At 59.5% G+C, this 14,441-nt stretch overlaps 1 protein-coding gene across 4 annotated transcripts in view; it reads right to left on the reverse strand.

Annotated features, from left to right (window-relative positions):
* The window catches only part of ITPR1 (inositol 1,4,5-trisphosphate receptor type 1), a 219,212-nt gene that overhangs the window by 79,701 nt on the left and 125,070 nt on the right, over nt 1-14,441 (reverse strand). For 3 of the 4 annotated variants that reach the window (XM_053668939.1, XM_053668940.1, XM_053668938.1), the window contains 6 exons: nt 14,114-14,239; nt 12,977-13,105; nt 9,478-9,598; nt 8,997-9,181; nt 6,522-6,670; nt 5,616-5,727 (listed from right to left, as the gene is read on the reverse strand). In XM_053668939.1, the coding sequence (XP_053524914.1) occupies nt 5,616-5,727; nt 6,522-6,670; nt 8,997-9,181; nt 9,478-9,598; nt 12,977-13,105; nt 14,114-14,239 (822 nt within the window). Of the gene's footprint in view, nt 1-1,003; nt 1,037-5,615; nt 5,728-6,521; nt 6,671-8,996; nt 9,182-9,477; nt 9,599-12,976; nt 13,106-14,113; nt 14,240-14,441 lie in introns of all 4 variants that reach the window. The other variant, XM_053668941.1, reaches the window with a different exon arrangement.

The raw sequence follows: 14,441 nt of genomic DNA on the forward strand, positions 1-14,441 counted from the left end.
GTCACTGTCTGGTTTCAGTCTGGGATGCAACCCCCCTTAGGTACATGCGATCCATCCCTGGGTGTCTCCAAAAGGACGGTGGCAGACGTCGGCACGCACTGCGCTCTCTGGTAACTGTGTGCCCCCAAAACATTACCAAACAAGACACGGGCGCCCATGGAAAGGCACCAAAAGGCCATCTCTGGACAGTCAAAGCTTTCTTCCAGGGTCCTCGATCTGCCGAGCAACGGAACTTTCCCAATTATATACGTGAATTCCCCAAATTAATCCTTTCTACCACCATATACCAAGCACACACTGAACCCTAAAACACGGCCAGAAACCCTGAAAAACAAATTCACGAAACACAGTACTTAGAGGCCTCAGAAGCCCAAACAGATGACCTCTCCTCCATCGGTCTCCCGGGCGAGTCCGGTAAGGGAAGCTCATTTCATACCCAAGTATGGACTGCGCGCGGAGCCAGCCCGGGTGACTCGGCCACTTCCGGGTCTCTGGGCAGAGCTCCCAGGGAGAAGCCCCGGGCGCCGAGCGTCCCCACCCACGGCCGGGAGTGCTTGGAATTCGTGCCGCCGCAAACCGAAGGGGACCCCTCCCTCTGGCTCAGCTCTCCCCATGGGGAGACCACGGAGCTCTTGCAAATTCTTTCGAGCTGTACCAAGGCAGTCGCTTCTTTTGGCACCTGATGCTTTACAGGAAGAAGGAAAGCGCTTTGGGACGACGTCCACGTTGGGTTTCAGGCAGGTGAAAGGCCAATGCAGCCACAACTTCCGTGGAGATTGCAGACAGTGAGTGGAATCCTATCTGAGCTTAGGAATGTGCTCCGGACTCAGAGGGGATCTCCGGGGATGACGGGAAGCAGACTGGCGGGAAATGCTGAGACACGGACACGGAGGAGGGGCACATTCACATGGAAACACGGGGGGTGGGGACAGACCACGGGGCGCACTGCGAAGGGGACGTGGACACAGCAGCACAGGACATTGAAAAGAAAGGAAAGTAGGACCTCAGCGTTATCCAGTTCGTCAATGGAAATGGGCTGGAAGAGAAGGGAGAGAGAAAGGGAAGGTCAGGACAGGAATGTAAGCGAGCTGAGTGTTAGACCGCAGTCCACGTGTCCCGTGCTGACGCGTTCGGGTGGAAGCCTCGTTCGAGGGCAGCGTGGACCCCACAGGGGTGCACAGGGACACCGGCCCCGAGACGCCCTGCTCGGGAACGGGCAGGGGGCTGCCGCAGTCTGTCCCCATGGCCGCTGCCAGACCTCGCAGGTGACTGGACCGAGCGCCCGGAACTGCACCTTCCGTTCTGGGTGCCCGAGGCCCTGGACACCATCGTGGGCAGGGGCCCCGGCCCCCGCCGAGGGTCGGACCGACCCAGCAAGGAACAGACTCTCACACTTGCTTTGCCACTCAGTGGGGCTCTGGGCCTGCGTGGAAGTTGGGGTGCAGCAGAATCGGCTTCCGAAGCCACAGTCCAAAGCTGGTGAGCCTTGAACAACGCAGGTTTGAACAGCACCGATCCACCGACCCGAGCGGGTCAACGGAAACGAATCTGCCCACACACGGTTCCTCACAGTTCAAATCTGCACTGTTCCAGGACCAACTGTGCAATCCCACGTCCTGACACCCCAAACCCTGGTCCTGCTGGTGATGGAAGAAAACGTCCTCCCCAAAGACAGCCAGGCCCACTCAGCGGGTATTAGTGGCAACATATTGGCCCTGAGGTCAAGGGCAAGAGCAGCCATCACAGCAATGCTTGTTCAAGGCCGGATGAACAGTTCTGACTTTTATCACGCCTCGTTAGTCTTTCGAACGTTTGGAGAATTTAGTTGCTATTAGAAACACCAGCACCAGAAAAGGCTCACACGTATTCTGTTCGCGGAGAAACCAGCACTGGTCACGGCCGGGGACGGAGGACTCGTGGGGCACGACCGACCGCCCTGGTGTTACTCGCGGTCAGCAACCGTCTAGTAATAACACTGCGTCTCCTGTTCAGAAGGGAACGTGGAGTTTAAATAAATTCTGGGCCTCTGGATTTCTTTCCAAAACTCTAGTAACTTAATAACAGCTTAGGAAAAACCTTCAGAAGGCTACGGAGTAGCCAACTCACAAAGTAACTGCGCCTCCTTTTCCAGTGGGGGCTGGGCCCCGAAGACGATCTGAGTCAGAGGCAGATTCAGGTTTGATTTTAGAGATGTGCAGCTATGGAAGGTTTTAGTTCTGTTTTAAACGTGGACATGGTTTAACCTATAACTCAAAAGTGCAGGTTAGTAGGCATTCCACAGAGTGGTTGTAATGTCTGAGTAAAACTTTAGAGTTTATTAACATTAAATATGTAAGCCCGAAAGATGCTAACAGGACCGTGTGAAAATGTCTTGTTGGGGGGGGTGTGATCTTTAACGTCTATTTTCTGCTCTGAAAAGAACATGCGTTGCTGGTCCTCAGCATCATGGAGACACAACGAAGATGATTTTTTTAATCCTAAGTGGCCACGATCACGTTTTGGGGACAACCTGCTCCGACCAGCCCTTCGCCTGCCATCCCACCTGACGCCTGTGGCCAGGCACTTCTGGGGGAGTGGCCTGAGACAAGTGGGCCGACCCCTGGCTGTTCACGGACCTCTTTCCTACGGCACCCGACTGCAGACTGTTTTCAACGGGCTGGGGAACCAGAACTGAGCCAAGGACAAGACGTTCAAGTTCTGCTTCGTCCAGGGCCATTTTGTCACTTACATGATCACGTCACACTATGGAAACTGAAACTCTGAACTTGGGGGTGGGCCACAGCGCCCTGCACCGGTGTCAGCGTGCCCCCCCCCCCCAGGAGCACGCTGAGGGGAGGAGCTGGGACTCGGGAACCGGGCTGTGTGGGTTTGGATTTCTGGCTTCCCGCTGTTAGCTGTGTGAAGTTTCGGACCCTCTCTGAGTTTGTGTTTCCCCCTCCACACCCCTGCCCCCGTATAAAATAACAAGAGCGACATTGGTCTCTGAGGCTGATCTGACAGGGGGCAGCAGATGTGCTGGGGGGGGGCTGGCACAGAACACGGGGCCAGTACATGTGAGCGCCTGTGTCTGGGTCGTGCTCAAGGACACTGGAGGCCGTATGCGGCCTCTGAAATGTGGAAGTGACTCTGCTCTGTTTTAATCTATTTGGAGACACGGGTGGCAGTTCTCACGAGACTCTTCTCAGACAAATCGACCCGCACAAGCACACCCGTGTTTTTAAACAGGATGAGGAGCGACTTCCCTTTTCATCTACGTCCGTGACTGAACTGTCGACTGCAGAAATGGGGGTGGGCAAAAAGATGTCTCCTCGCCTTTGAGAGCTGCGGCTCGGCCCGGCAGGTGTGGGGACACCGCCTGGGAGGCAGGCAAGGCCATGGCCTGGGAGGCGGGATGGCTGCACGACGGCCTTGCCCTGCCACCTCCCCGGGACCCTGGGAAGCCCCTTCAGCTCCTGGCCACGGGCCCATGTGCGGAGGGAGACCGGCTGGATGAGGCCTGGTGGCTGGGGTCTACCTAGAAGGCCCGGTCACAGGACGAGCTCCACGGGGGAGACGACTTCAGGAGAACCGGGCCGAGGAGGTGGACGCGGCCCCGGCACATTTGCCCTAGAAAGGGGGCGGCTCTGTGGCTCTGCCCCCCCCTCCAAATGAGCTGGCCCACCCTAATGCCACACTTCTTTCTTCAGACAGGGACAGCCAGCAAAGATCAAAGGTGTTTTCTAAAAGCCTCGGTGAGCCACGGCCAAGGGATGCCTGCCCCCAGGTGGCCCCTCCCCCGGCCCTTCTTCTGAAGTTCGATTCCCGTGAGTGGGAATCTGTGCCTTCCAGTAGCCGGGGCGCCGCCCGCGTGTGCTGCCGGAACCAGAGCTGCTGGCTGCTGCGGGATTCTAGACTGTCCCTGAGCCACCTGGGATTCTAGAAGATTCGAGAGTGTCTTCGACCAGTGAGGGATTCTGGAATGTCCCTAACAGGTTCTGAGAACGTGTTCAGTGGCACTTCCACTTTGGGGAAGGAAGGGGAAGGGACGGTGGCTCCAACTACACCAGAAAGAAATGTCATCTCACCTCCGAGCCTCCCCCTGGCTCGGTGTGCGGTTCCTTCGGCGGCTGAACAGGGACCCGAGCTACAGTCTACGGGCCTCCTCTGGATTCTGGTCGCTGACTCTCCCATGGGGACCTCCATCTACCGCCGGCTCACAGCCCCGGGGCCTGTCATCCTCCGTGAGCTTTGTCACAGCAGGGCCACAGTGTCTCAGGGCCGTGCGACAACGTTCTCCCAAAGGTACCAATGGGCAGAGGGCAGTGAGGAGGCCGACCTCCCCCTGGCCCCAGAGTGCCTGGTGCGCAGACCCGCCCGGCACCAGAGGCCTACCCTCCCACAGCACTGAAAGGGCACTTCGGGGACGAAAGTACCTGATGGAAACAGCCCCTGGGGTCAAGGCACCCAGTTCACGTAGGAACCTCCCAGCTCAAAGGAGCAGACATTCTAAGGACGAGAAAACTGTGGCCTCTGTGCTTGGAAATCAAGTTTTATGTCCCAAAGGTACAACTATGTCCATAGCCCATTAAAGTCGCTCTTGTGGGTTCTGTGATGGAGAGTGAGTTTCTGTAACTAGAATCACGTTTTAAAAACATTTCCAAAGCGCTCTTTAAGAAAAAGGAAGGTCTTGTGGGACAAACGGTTACTCCTTACCTGCCTGGGGCACACTCTGCTGCCCCTGCCTTTCCCTCCCGGGCGTCTGGGTGCAGGGGCTGCCGTGCCATTTCTGATCGCCTGTGTTGATCAGCTATTTCAGGGCAGGCTTCCCCAGAAAATCCCTGCTGAGCTCTGGTCGCCTGCTTTCTAACCAGCCGACAGGCATTCGTCCAGTGACACACGGGCAAAAGGGCTCAGGCGGCCCCAGCAGGAGACCCGGAGGGGCGAAAGCCTCCTGCAGCCCCACCTGATCCGACAGTGCAGGCCCCGCCCTCCCGACCGGCCCTCTGTCAGAGCTGCATAAACAAGCTACCGGGCGCCTGGGTCCGTCCATGGGACCCGGGCACCTGCCTGCTGAGGACATGCCGCTGCAGGCGCCAGGACACTGCAGTGGACAGTGTTACCTCCCGACGGAAACCAGGGAGACCCAGCTCGGGCCGGGCCCTCGGGGGCGCTGGAGACTTGCACTGTGCGCCTGCTCAGCAGCGACACAACGCTGGGACCATCTGTTTCACAGCTTCCCGTGGAAATGGTGACACGTTTACCTGCCTGACTTCCAGTTGGAACTGGGGGGAGTCTGTCAATGTGCGGGAGGCGCTGGGCGACGTCTCGGCAGGTGAGCCCAGCTGGAGCCTGCACCAGCGACTCGCACCTTCGTGCAGAAGAGGCGCCGGGCTCTCGGCGGGAACGTAAGTAGGCGGAACATGTCGCCACTGTAGGTCCCCTGACAACAGGTTATGTGGCCGAGGGACCTCGAAGAGACAACTGCACACACTCGACTTTTAAAGGAGACAGTGACGGGTTTTGGGGGGCAGGAACAACAGCTTGAAAAACGGTGACGCCTGTCTGTGTGCCGGCCCCAGGCGGACCTCTGGGGCGGCACAGCCTGGCCTGGTTTCCTGCGACAGCAGGCGCCTCACCTTCTCTCCGTAGCCCCTGTCCTTGGTCATCATCTCCCTGAGTGTCTGCAGCACCTTGATGCAGAGCTTCTCTTCGTTCTCCTCCAGCAGCTGCTTCGTGTGCTTTATCAACCTGAGCAGGGGAGCGACACGTCACAGCCCTGCTGCCGCCCCTCGGTTAAAGTCACTGCCCCAGCCGGTCACAGAGAACGAACCAGCCTGGGTCACAGACTCCTGGGGCCGCTCCCTGAGGACCCAGTTAGCTACAGCGTCTCAATGGCGACACCTGCTGGTCGGTGACAGCAAACACCCTCACTGGGCAGCGGAGGGCCACCCTTTGAGAGGTGACAGTAAGGTGCAGAGGTTTTTGGTGCACACCTGTTGTTTTAAGAATTCTCTGGGGACTGCTGGTACTGTGGCAAAAATTCGCCAGCAGCGCCCCAACCCTCACGACAGTACTGCTGGGCTGACAGCGCTCCCTCAGCCGCAGTGCCGTCCTCCGAGGGCCCACAAAGGGAAACTTGGGGGCAGAGCCCACGGTCAAGGGCAGCCGGCAAGCACCCCTGGGGTGGGAGTTCTGTGCAGCCAGCCCTTTTTCTCAGGCTGTGCGCTGAGGCAGGAATGGAGCAACCAAGTGTCTTGGGGAGACTGCCGAGGGCCGAAGTGCCGAGACAGTTTCGCGTCCTGTGGCAGCCCCCCCCCCCCCGCCCGGCCGCGGTCAGGACCCGAGAGTGGAACACGCCTGCTGGGTGGGCCGTGAGCAGGCGTTCTCACCCATGCCATGGTGCGAGTCTGCAGCCCGGGGAAGGCAGACCAGGCCTCGACCTTGGACTCGTCCGAGTCGAATGCAGGCCTGGCACCTCCATCTCGGAAGCCCTGCGCTGTCTGATGCCCACCCCCCACCCTGCTGGGAAAGAGGCCACTCACTTGCAGATGAAGCCACCACTCTCGCATTTCCTCCTGGCGTCCGTGTTCTCGGGGAAGAGCAGCTCGGGCCTGTGCAGCACGTCCACCAGCACGGACAGCTCGGCCTGCACCAGGGGCCGCAGCCGGTCCTCCAGGGCCGAGACGATGTCCTGCAAGGACATGCAGCCTCGTGAGCAGCCAGCGGCACGGGCCTCAGGGCCCTCCGTCCTCACCCGAAGCAGACGCCAGCCCGGGCCGGGCCAGGGGAGCCGGAGGGCCGGTGCGCACTGAGCTCTGATTGTCAGACACAGCCCTGGGGCTGGGGGTCCCTGAAGCACCCACCCCGTGGAGAAAACCAGGTTGACACACCCACTGGCCCTTCCTTCAGGACAATCTGTGTGGTACTTGGGGTCATTCCATGGGTTTGAACATAAGATGCAAAAGGTGCATTCAACCACGTGAAGAGATGGCTAAGGTACAGGTGCAAAAATGGTCAAGTGTGGATGCTAGGACCCAATTTTTATAAGCAGCACGGGCACCTAAAGGGTGGGCACCAACTCCTGCCCCAACATTGCCGGGGGCCTGCTGGGGGGGCTGCAGGGGATGCGGATCTCCTTCCACGTGCTGGTGCTATGAGGACGGTCCAGTGACCTTCAGCAGGCATGAAATAGTCATGGGATAGAGTCACACGAAGAGAAGGACACCAATGAATGAACATGTGTCAACACGCTGAATGCATGTACTCTGATAGCACGATGGTCTTCAAATGCCAAACACACGGCTGCTGGGAAGGAGCACAGAGGGAAGTCGCATGGGCGGCCACGACGCCAACACAGCCCGCACCACGTGAAGGCGAATGGCAGCAACAGGTGGAACTGTCTCCGAAGACGCCCCCGTGGGCCGGTGGCGTGGTCACTGAGCGCGTCGCTCAGACACACCCCAGCCCTGACAGGCAGGACATCATGCTCATGGAATTCTGCATGGTTTGCAAGGTTTGAACTTGATGTGGCGGCCGATTTGCATCGTATCCTCAAATGTAAGACATTCGACAGCGGGAGAGACCAGCAGGCAAAGACAGCAAAGTGACGGGCCGGCAGAGGGGCCGGGGTAGGCGAGGGGCTGTCTGAATGGGGACGGAGCGCTCAGTCTGCAAGGGAACGCTCTCCTGTCCTCCTGGGCAACCTTATCTCTCCGGGGGCTCAGACGAGAGGACCCTCTGGCCACTGGCCAGGTCTTTGTAACAAGCACTCTCTGTCCTTACGTGTTTCTTAGTTCATCTAGCAACAATAATTATTAGAGCCACAACAGCAGTGACAATACCACCAGTGACAATGACCGTAACGGCAGCTCTGACCGATCGAGAGCCCTCGCTGTTCTGAGCTGCACGCAGGCCCTGTCTCCCGATAACGGCCACCGTGGCGTGTCCTGCCTCACATTCTTCTCACAATGTGTCACGGACATCGGCTCCATAAAATGGAGGTCCACGTCCCTCCCCTGGACCCTGAGAGGGCTTCTGTGACTGCCTTGACTAACTGCGTGTGACAAAAGCAATGCTGTGTGACTGCTAAAGCTGAACCCTGAAGGCAACACAGCTCTCTCACGTGTCTCTGCGAGATGCTCCCCTGGGGCCTGGCCGCCAGGCTGTGAGGCGGCCCCAACGGAGCCCATGGGGAGGCAACATGGAGCCCTTTCTGTCACCACCTCCAGCAGAGGCCCCCACTGACACTCAGCACAGGGTGACCGCCATCAGGGGAGAGAGCGAGACTCCAAGAGGAGCCCAGCCACGGCCCCCACCTGACCGCAGCCACAGGCAGCCCCCGGGCAGCAGCCTGTGTACAGTCACCCTGCAGCACGGCGAGGGCGAGGTAGCTGCTGCCGCTGTCCCACTGCACAGACCGGGACACTGGGCACCGTGCATGTGTGGTTTCCCAAGGGTGCGCCATCTGTCGACTGTGCAGCCGGAAGCAGCACATGGGCCTGAGATCCCCCCCTGCGCCTGGGTCACCCCAGGATCTGTAACTCTGTGGGACAGTCACCTGCAGGGCTCGTCACAGAAACGTCAGGACGTATGTTCAAGTGTTTGCCCCCCGCCCAACACTCGCTGCTCCCCTGGCCCAGGCGAAGCACAGAGAGTGCGAGCTGAAGTGCCGTCCACCTGACTTCCACCTGGCTCCTTCCGATGTAAGATCCGCCCTCAGGAGTTCTACACTGTTCCTGCTGCCTCCAGGGTGATGGGCAGTGGGAGGCCGATGTCCGCATTCGAGGCAGCCTCCTCTGGGACCCTCGGACATCCCTCCCTGACCACAGTGCAGCCCCACGCTTCGTGGGAACCTGCAAATCTACCCACGACCTTCAGGGACCATGACTTTGTGACTGTCCACTCCCCCCGCTGACCTCTCCCTACGGCCCATCTTGGATCGTCTGGCTCAAGAGGCACCGCTGAGCGCCGGAGCTGCCTCAGGCCAGGTGAGCCCCCTTCTCCGCCCCCGGCCTCACCTGCAGTCTCTCGATGATGTTCCGGTAGTCTCGGGAAGCTGCCAGAACAGAGTCCCGGCGAGCTGCGTTGCGGGCCGACAGCCGCCAGTTCATGGCAGTCTTCTGCACGATGTTGTGGGACTTCAGGAAGAGGTTGTTCACTTGGCTGTCCAGGTCCACGGGGATGGCGATGGCCCGGCTCTTGGCTGCATAGGAGAAAAGGACCGTGAGCCTACATGTTCACCAGGCGACACCATGAGCTGCCCAAACAAGGGGTTTCCGGGGCCTTGCCTAAGCTCACGTGCTCTCGGACTGGCCAGGAGCCGCCTCACCCTGGACCATGGAATCTCGGTTTTCAAAGTCTATCTTTTTTTGGGGGGACTGACTGGCTTCTAGCTTGGGGAGACCACAGCGGTTTGAGAAGGGACACCTGGGCACAGCGTGGCCCTGCCCTCCGGGAGTGCTCGGTCAGCGGTGGCCCCCGCCCCGGCCGTAGGCTCACCTACGTCCGACAGCACTCGGATGCAGCCCTCCACCGAGGCCTTCTGTGCGGGCGCCAGCCAGTTGCAGTGGTAGACTCGGAACACGCCCTGCAGCAGCTGCACGAAGACCGGCTGGCGCGTCTGAAAGGGAGCGGCCGGGGCAGGGGGCGAGGTGAGGGCTGGAGGGCTCTCCTGAGCTGCGAGCCCACCGCACCCTGGGTTAACCGGCCTGCCTGCAAGGGCGGGAAGGGTGGCGGCGGTGGGCTGGAGCGGAGGGAGGAGGAGCCACAGGTCTCCGAGGGCGACGTGCACGCCCAGCACCCCCGACCAGGAGGAGCGGCAAGGCCAAAGCTGGAAACAGGTGCTCTTGTCCGGTTACTGACCGGACTCGCTCACTACAGATGAGGCTCACACGTCACCTACACGGCAGGCCTTGCTCCTCTCTGTGACGGTGTGAATCTGTGCTCAGTGTAGAGACAGACAGTTCAAGCATCGAGACACCAGTGTGACAGTGACTTGCTGATGCAGGTGGAAGTTGTAATTCTAGTCCCCACCCAAATCCCCCCGCCTGGATCTCGGCCCCTTTGGACCGGCAGGCAGACATCCCCATGTGTGGCGGCCACCACGCTGGTCTGTAGCTCTGGGGAAGGACCCACGGAGTTAAGAGAAAAGGACAAAAACTCTACAGAGGATCCTGAAATAAAGGAAAACTGAAAGTGCTTAGGAAAAAGGAAGTCCGTTACAAGAGAAAAACCAGTTAATAAAAATGTGGAAACTCAGAATTCTGAGAACACCCTTGCGGTGACTTCCATCCAGCACCAGGTGCACACTTCCCGAGAGACCCCTGGGGCCTGGGTGACAGTCCTCTGACACGTGAGCCAGGCTCTGTCCAGAATGCTTTCCTGGGAACCAGAGCGCTGCTTCTCCGGGGAAGTGGTTTCTGTTCCACAGCTCACGGCCACGTGGGACGGTCAACTGTGTCACCAAGAGATGCCGGAGCACAGGGAGCCCGAGAAACCGGCCGAGCAAGCCTGACCTCCAGCCCCTGGGTGCATGGGCCCCACGGGAGTCAGCCCCGCTCAGTGCTTCGTACCTGTCTCACGGGACCACCCCCACGAGCCCAGTACGTGAGCCAGCCGTGGTGTGTCAACCGCCCTCCTGGCTAATACGGGTGGGATGACGACAGAACCCCAATAGCTGCTCTCGAGGAAAGAGGTGCCTTTTGACCATGTTCACTGAGTCAAATTGGCACTCACTGAGCAACACCGCTGTACCCGCCTGCGCAGAGGGTGAACGAGCTGCCCGGGGTAGCTGCCTCCTCATCACCCATCTCAATGCGTAATCTGGGGACATCGGCTCATGTGACCTTTTGGGCCGAAGGGCACGACTGTCCATCACCTTTTTCCTGACCCCCCCCAGCTCCTCAGATCCTGCCTGCTTACAGGGCTTCCCCGCCGAGTCGCCACTCCCCGGTCTTCCTCTGCTCTCTCGCTGTCCCGTCCTGAACTGCTCCCACTCCGCCGGCTTCCCTCCCAGTGAACCGCCTCACTTGCCTGGCCGAGACATCAACTAGCGGGCGTTCACACTTGGACTTCGCCGCTCTCCTCTCCTGCATCTCCCTGACCCGCTGACTCGCCCGACAAACTCGGACCTCCTGGGCGGCAGCACGGTGAGGGGGACAGACAGGCCGCGTCCACCTCCCCGCGGCTCGCAGTCGAGCAGGAAGAGCGCGGTGTCTCACGCACCTACTGGGTGTCGGGCGTTACGCTGGCTGTTTGGTAAACTTGACCTCTGACTCCCTCAGTTACCTGCAAGGTTGACCCCCATCCCTGTTTAACAAGGGAGAAAAGAAGTTCTGAGCTCCCGTGACCTGCTCAAGTTCACAGAGCTGGTGAGGGGCCGGTGAGGATCTGAACCCAGCCCTGTCTTGCTCTAAACTCTCCAACATTCTATTCTTCCTCCCTGGACCCCACATTTCCAACAGCCTTCCGGACATCCCGCTCGCACTTAAACACGACTCAGCCAAATGCAAGCTCACGTTTTTCCCTCGCAAATGTGGGTGGAAAGACGGAAGGGAGGAAGCAAGCAAGGAAGGGGTAATAATGTGGCAGGGAAACTCAGCCAGCCACTTTCCAGCAGATTGATAGGATCCGTGGCAAGGAATATCCCAGAAATCCATAAGCTGGCCCTTTAAAAAACTACTGAAAACCCCGACTTGAACTTCATGTTCCAAATCCGTGTCGTCCGTCTGGGCCTCACTAGGGGCTGTGACCACTCAGGCTAAAGGTTCTCCTCTGACAATTCCAGCTGAGCTGGTGCAGCGTTTCGGGTTTGCAATCCCATTTCACAGTCTACAGGAGCCTGGGCGTTGCCATGGAGATGGTCACTTTAAATTACAGGAGGCACGTCCACCCTCATGCTCCAAGGCCACCTTCCCCGCCGTCCTTGGGCAGGGGCGTGTGCTGGCCTTCAGGAAGGACAGGCTCGGTGCGTCCAGGTCTCGCTCCCCAGGGACTCCCACCTCGGGGACAGACGCTCGAGGGGCAGCGTCTCACAGCACAACCTTTTGCCCCGTGGATGGTGTTTCTGGTTATTCTGGATGGAACCGGAGGCTGCCCGCGGCCTCTGGGAAAACCCGCCGCAACGAAAACTCCGCAATTCAAGTTCCAGTTGCACAGAACTGGGCTGAAATCATGCTCAGGAGCTCTGACCGTGGCTGAGCACGGGCGTGAACCCCTCTCCGCCTCCGTTTACAATGTGGCAAAATGTGGACCACGCCACCAACCTCGTGCACTAGGCACGTACACAGTGCTCTGCATGGACAGTGGACCCCAGCAGGACCCGATAAATGCACCAGTGTCACCATGCTGACCACGAGTCACTCTGCCCCTGGAGAAGTCCCCCGCATCCCATCTCAGAGAACTTCCTGTCGTTCCCCACCCCTCCCACACTCCCATCAGCCGCGGGAAGCCCCCGCCTCCTTCCATGACAAGGACAGTGCGTCTCCCTCTCCCGGCCACCAGAGACCAAGTGTTCCCTCACTCCATGGGCTACACAAGGATGGCAGGAGGGCTGTCTCGGTGACCAACCAAGACACAGCCAAAAACAAGAGCAACTTCCTGGGCACGAGAACCACCACCAGCTGCCCAGCCCCAAGGCTGAAACTGTCAGGGCACCGAGAACCGCTGTGCAGAGCTGCCCCACGCACCCCCTGTGTCCCCACAGAAGGTGGCCCGGGAGGCCTGCAGCCCAGGGGCCCACGGTCACTGCTGTGCCACCTCACCCCAGCTGGCACCACTGTAGGTGTGTCTCAGGCTCATGCTCAGAGCTCAGACGGAGACTTCCAGGGCTTCTAGCAACTGTGGGTGATGGAAGGGCGAGCCCCTAATGGAGAACTGCTTCCACGTCTAACACTGGAGGGGGGGGACACGGTCAGAGGGGGAAATGCTCTTGGGTGCTTCCCGGTCCCGTCCAGTGGCAGCGGCCCTCCCCACGCCGCCGCCCGCCCGGGCCCCTCACCTGCAGCGTGGTGCTCTGGTCCGAGAACGGGGAGCTGAAGAACGTGGTCACGATGCTCATGACGATCTCGGTGACGTACTTCTCCAGCACCGAGTCCGCGTGCTTCCGGTCGCTGGTGTTGTTGCAGGCCTGCGGGGCGGGAGCGGGCCTCACACCGGGGCCGGGCCACGGAGGGAGCCGTGGTCACGCCCGCACCCGCCTTAGACGACGACACAGGCCCACGGCCAGGAGCCCTCCCCAGAGGAGAGACCAGGGATTAAAAAGAGATGATGGTGGACCAAGAGGAACAGGTCAGCTCGGACGTCAGGGAGAGACGCACAGGACAGTCACTCTGGCGTGAGGCCTGCACAGCCGCTCCTCCAAACGCCTGCCCCCCGGCGGCAGATCTGACCCCAGAGGAAAGGAGAAGTGGTGCCCCTGCTCTTGCCCAGGGTTTCCCCTGAAAGGACACTGTCCCCCGAGTTTAAGGCCTGCACTCCCTGCAGGCCATGGATTCCTACTCCACATAATCACGAGACTCAGATGTGTCCCCAGGCCACAGCCACAATCTCTCCAAACCCACACTGTGGTCCGAGCCCCCGACAGACAGGCAGCACTGGGGGAGCGGGTCCACCCCCACAGCATCCTCTGCCCCGCCCCCCAGCTCCCCCCCAGACAGGCACATTAAAGCCATGTCGGGTCTTGCTAGTCAGTGGTCTCGTGTCTTCAGAAGGTACATCAGATTCAGTGCCAAACCAACCAGGGGAAGGGATGCCCGCCCCAGCTCTTGGGTGGGAACACAGCTGACTGGGAGGGCTTTGCCGAATCCTCGATGTACTTGCTCAGGTGTCGTCAAGGAAGAGAAAACCTTGCAGACTCGATTTTAACACGTCCCTGGTTGTCGCTCACAAATCAACCCGTAAAGGATGAAAAGAAACCCAGAAACACCCAATCCCCCTGACGCTCAGCAGATGAAACCCTCTCTCAGCTACGAGTAAAAGGCAGAAATGACACATATGAGAAAAAAGAGCCACGTCTGCTCTCTCGTGCTGCAAAAGCGTGAGCTGAAGTGCCGAGACGGTTACAGGCGTGCCCACACACAGACGGACAGGTGCATGCGCACGCTGACCCCGCCCCCAGGGCCCCGGCGAGCCGCACCCTGCAGATGTCCACGAGGAAGTTCTCGAACAGCTTCCACATGTGGTTGCTGGTGTAGATCTCCTTCATCTCCACCTCCGTGTCCACGTAGCAGTGGTTTAGGAAGTTGATGTACGCGATCTTGACCTGGGCAGAGACGGGCATGGGTGGGTGAGCCACCTGCTCTGCGTGCGGGGCGGCGGCTGCCTCCTCCGGGTACTGAGTGGGGCCGAGGTGGTCATGCCACTTCCCCTGCCGGGTTTCAGTTCCTTGATGTTTTCGGTGGAAAATTCACATTTATGAAATCTAAAACATAAAGCTTTTGGAAGAGAGTACTTTCACAGGCTCA

Source organism: Artibeus jamaicensis, unplaced genomic scaffold, assembly GCF_021234435.1.
Source record: "Artibeus jamaicensis isolate MK-2021 breed Jamaican fruit bat unplaced genomic scaffold, CSHL_Jam_final contig_519, whole genome shotgun sequence".
Lineage (NCBI taxonomy): Eukaryota > Metazoa > Chordata > Mammalia > Chiroptera > Phyllostomidae > Artibeus > Artibeus jamaicensis.